At 39.5% G+C, this 4,824-nt stretch overlaps 1 protein-coding gene across 1 annotated transcript in view; it reads right to left on the bottom strand.

Annotated features, from left to right (window-relative positions):
• The window catches only part of LOC109224172, a 10,767-nt gene extending 5,987 nt beyond the window's left edge, over positions 1-4,780 (bottom strand). Inside the window, exons 1-2 of the mRNA XM_019388758.1 lie at positions 3,267-4,780; positions 2,327-2,396 (exon numbers count right to left, since the gene is read on the bottom strand). Coding sequence (XP_019244303.1) covers positions 2,327-2,396; positions 3,267-4,780 — 1,584 coding nt within the window. The remainder of the gene's footprint in view (positions 1-2,326; positions 2,397-3,266) is intronic.

The following is a 4,824-nucleotide window of genomic DNA, read 5'->3' on the forward strand; positions in this document are numbered from 1 at the left end:
CCGCCTGCAATATTCTTGTAAGTCCATTCTAGCCTTCGCATTATCCTTTGTCTTACCTTTAACATCCATCACTGTGTTGAACAAATTGTCAAAATAGTTCTTCTCAATATGCATGACATCAAGGTTGTGACGGAGAAGATTATCCTTCCAATACGGCAACTCCCAAAATATACTCTGTTTCGTCCAATTATGAGTAACACCGTATCCGGGGAATCTATAAGGTGGAACTTCAGTAACTTTACTGAAGTTCTGGACCCTCTCCCAAATTTCCTCACCTGAAAGTATCAGAGGTGGGAAATCACATTCGAATTTATTCCTTTTGAATGCATTTTTCATCCTTCTAAACTCATGATCAGGAGGCAAGAATTGACGATGACAATCAAACCATGATTGCTTTCGGTCATATTTCAAAGTGAACGCTTTACTATTTTCCATGCAGTAAGGACAAGCTAGCTTACCAGCAGTCATCCACCCAGACAACATTCCATACGCAGGAAAATCATTAATTGTCCACATTAAATTAGCACGCAAAATGAAATTCTGCTTGGTTGATATGTCATATGTTTCAACACCATCGTACCACAATTGTTTTAGCTCATCAATCAAAGGTTGCAAATATACATCAATCAAACTTTTCGAATTACGTGGACCGGGGATAATACAATTTAAGAATATGAATGGACTAGTCATGCACAACTCGGGTGGTAGATTATAAGGTGTAAGAAAGACAGGCCAACATGAATATGGTGTGGCAGATACAGAAAAAGGTGTGAAGCCATCTGCACACAGACCTAATCAAACATTCCTTGGTTCACTAGCAAAATCTGGATATGTCCTATCAAAGTGCTTCCGAGCTTCTCCATCTGAAGGATGACACATAACACCAGGTGGTCTTCTATTTTCAAAGTGCCATCTCATATGAGGAGCAGAACTCATCGACGCATATAACCTCTTTAACCTAGGTATACGAGGTAAATAATGCATCGACTTGATAGCGACCATATTCCCACTGGAAAGCCTCTTGAAACGAGGCTTTCCGCAAAATTTACAACTGTCCAAACCTGCATCATCTTTATAATATAACATGCAACCATCTTCACAACAATCAATTCTTAATGACGAAAGTCCTAACTTAGAAACTAATCTCTTTGCCTTGTAGAAATCACCAGGTAATTCGATATCAGGGCCAACTAGTTCACGCATAAGATCAATGAAGGAGTCCATGGCTCCTTGAGAAATATTCCAGTCAGATTTCATACTTAGTAATCTAACTGCAACAGACAACTCAGAGTGCGAACTTCCATTACGTAGTGGACGACTAGCTTCCTCTAAAGCTTCATAAAAACGTTTTGCGTCATCATTAGGAGTTTGTTCAACATTTTCATTGGACTCAAACCCAAAGTGCATCCCAAAAGCATCCGCAACCATATTATGAATTCTAGAATCACGATTTGTATTCTCCACCGACCTACTACTTTCACCCACAACCATGTTATGAAATATCCCATGGCTACCATCGATCTCTCCATGACAAGTCCACACAAAGTAATTCGCTATAAACCCCTTACTATAAAGATGAACCTTAACTTCCTCCGGTTTTTCAAACTTCATACAGTTGCACCTAACACAAGGGCACCTAATTACTCCTTCATTTATGTATGGCGGAAGTGACATTGCGTGTCTAATAAATTCATCAACCCCTTCTACAAAATCCTCCCGCAATCCTCGCCGATTAGGATAATTTCTATTGTACATCCAAGTACGATGTTCCATCTATATAAATAAAGCAAGAACAAATTAATTTAGATATAATGTATTCTTATTTAGGACAATGTATTTACAAGTACTCTTATTTAGGTATTGCTAATGTATGACTTGTATCTTTTTACAATTTAACTCAATATAAATTAATTCAAGAACTAAAAGATCATAATTTCTACCTTAATTTCATAAATCTAATGTAGTTCAAACCAAAAACACTAATACTAAATGTCACGACCCGGATTTCCCACCATCGGGAGTCGTGATGGCGCCTACTATCGGAGCTAGGCAAGCCAAACATTTAAAATATTTTTACTGATTTCATTCAAATAATACAATAAACGAGAACAATAAATAAGCGGAAGATTTTAGATTAATACAACTGAAAACCAAAAATGCAGAAGTTTGAAACATAGTTCTACCAAGAGTCTGGTGTCACTAGCTCACGGACTACTATAGAATGCTAAAAACAAGTCTGAAAGGAAATACATAGTGTTTGTTCGATACAAGGTAAACAAACTAAAACATAGAAGGGACTTCAGCCTGCGAACGCCCGCTAGGCTACCTCGTGAGTCCCTGGACTGAAGATAGCTCCCGGAAATCCTACTGTTGCGGTCCAAAAGCTGCTCCCTGATCTGTGCACAAAAATGCACAGAGTGTAGCATCAGCACAACCGACCCCATGTGCTGGTAAGTGCCTGGCCTAACCCCGGCGAAGTAGTGACGAGGCTAGACAGGACCTACCAAAAACAACATGTACAGATATATATACATATACAAGAGCAACGGAAATAATAACAGAAGATATCAAGTAAAGCTGGGAACGGGACATGCTCGGGGATAACAAATGAAGACGAATTATTAGAAATAACAGCAGAACTACTCCGGGTTTCCATGATATATATAGTGGACGGCGTGCCACACGATCCCGTATTATAATACATAAGTGGTCGGCGCGCCACACGATCCCATTTCATAACATATATAGTGGTCGGCGTGCCACACGATCCCATTCCATAATATATAAGTGGACGGCGTGCCACATGATCCCATATTATAGTATATAAGTGGTCGGCGTGCCACACGATCCCATTCCATAATATATAAGTGGACGGCGTGCCACACGATCCCATATTATAGTATATAAGTGGACGGCGTGCCACACGATCCCATACTATAGTTCAAAATATCTAACTTTGTAAAGAAGGCCCCATTAGGGAAATTCGACAACATAACACTTTAACCCCGCAAGGGTACAGCTAACAGCCCAAATATCCCGGCTAGGGAGAGTACATAATAATAGTCTACACGTCCCGGCAAGGGAATAATCACGACACATCCTCTTTTTTTTTTGACGAAAATTTGTTTTATATTTCATCAAAAAAATCATTACATATCCAGATTAATGCTGACCATTAATCTCTAATAAATATTGACAAGGTAGTTCTATCTATGCATGTACTACTGAAAACTAGTAACTAAGGCATTTTATTTACAAGTTCCAACCCTTTTTTCCACTTAATCTTCTTCCTTCCTTGGATGTGTATATGCATTGCCACTTCTCTACAAACTTCATCAATGTTGTATCTTCCTTTATTGAACCGCATTGAATTTCTCTCACGCCAGATACAGTACATGACCATTGCAAAAGATGCTACAGTCATTTCTGCCTTATATTCTTTCTTCTTGGCTATGTTGTTCATCCAGTTCAGTTCTTGGCTCCAGTCACCTATCTGCCTTGTATGTCCCAGCCACTTCAGTATCCTGTCCCACAGCTCTCTGGTATTTTGACAGCCAAAGTATAAATGTTCAAAATTTTCCTCAGCCTTTCCACAAAAAATACACTCTGTTTGCACTTGTATGCCAAATTTAATGAGTCTATCCACAGTTGCTATCCTTTGATTAATGGCTAGCCACATGTGGAACTTGAATCTGGGATGTATCTGGGAGTGCATGTGAATACTCTTCCATTCAACCTTACTGAATTGTGGTTGCATCTGGATATATGCCTTGTGAATATGGAATTTACCTTGCTTCATAAAGTTCTCCAGAATGACTGTAATCCTCTGTTGATCTGTCCTCATTTCCATAACTTCATCTCTTGCATCCATGATCTTTCTGACCACCCATGCTGCTGCTTTGGGTGTAGGAGTCTCTTCAATCTGTTTTCTCTTTATGTAGTTGGTGTGTGCCCACTTAATCCATAAAGAATCCTTCTTCATAGCAAGCACCCATAGGTGTTTTAAGACTGCTGCCTTGTTCCATATCCTCATGTTCATCACATTCAATCCACCTGCTGACTTAGGTTGACATATTTTATCCCATGCAATTAGTGCTTTCCTGGAGAATTCATTTGAACCAGTCCACAAAAAGGTCCTGCATAGAGTCTCTATCATCTTCATAATCTTCTTTGGGATTAAGAATATTTGGGCCCAGTAAGTTTGAACTCCAAATAGGACTGATTTGATAAGTTGAACTCTTCCTGAGTAGGAAAGCATCCTTGCTGACCAGCATCTGATTCTCTCTGTTATCTTCTCAACTAATGGCAGGCATTGGTGTATGTTGAGCTTTCTTGCAGACAGTGGTACTCCCAGGTATTTGAATGGTATACTGCCCTCTGCATATCCAGTAAGCTGTATCAGTTCTTCTTTTGTATGTTGTGAGACTCCTGCAATATAAATTGAACTCTTTTCAGCACTAGCTTGCAATCCTGATGCTTTTGAGAACTTGTTGAAAATGTTCTGCAATACAGTAATTGATTTTTTGTCACCCTTGCAAAACATTAAGAGATCATCAGCAAAGCAAATGTGTGTCACTCCCAGCTTCTTGCATTTTGGGTGGTATCTGAATTCCTTCTGCTTAGCTAGTGTGCTCATCTCCCTCTGCAAATACTCCATAGCAATCACAAACAGATAAGGAGACATTGGATCTCCTTGTCTGAGGCCTCTCTTAGCAGGGAATGGCTTAGTAAGTCCTCCATTGAGTGTTAAGGAATAAGATACTGTTGTCACACACTCCATGATCCACCCTATAAACTTCTGTGGAAACCCCAATCTGTGAACAT

The sequence above is a fragment of the Nicotiana attenuata genome, chromosome 3 (genome assembly GCF_001879085.1).
Source record: "Nicotiana attenuata strain UT chromosome 3, NIATTr2, whole genome shotgun sequence".
Lineage (NCBI taxonomy): Eukaryota > Viridiplantae > Streptophyta > Magnoliopsida > Solanales > Solanaceae > Nicotiana > Nicotiana attenuata.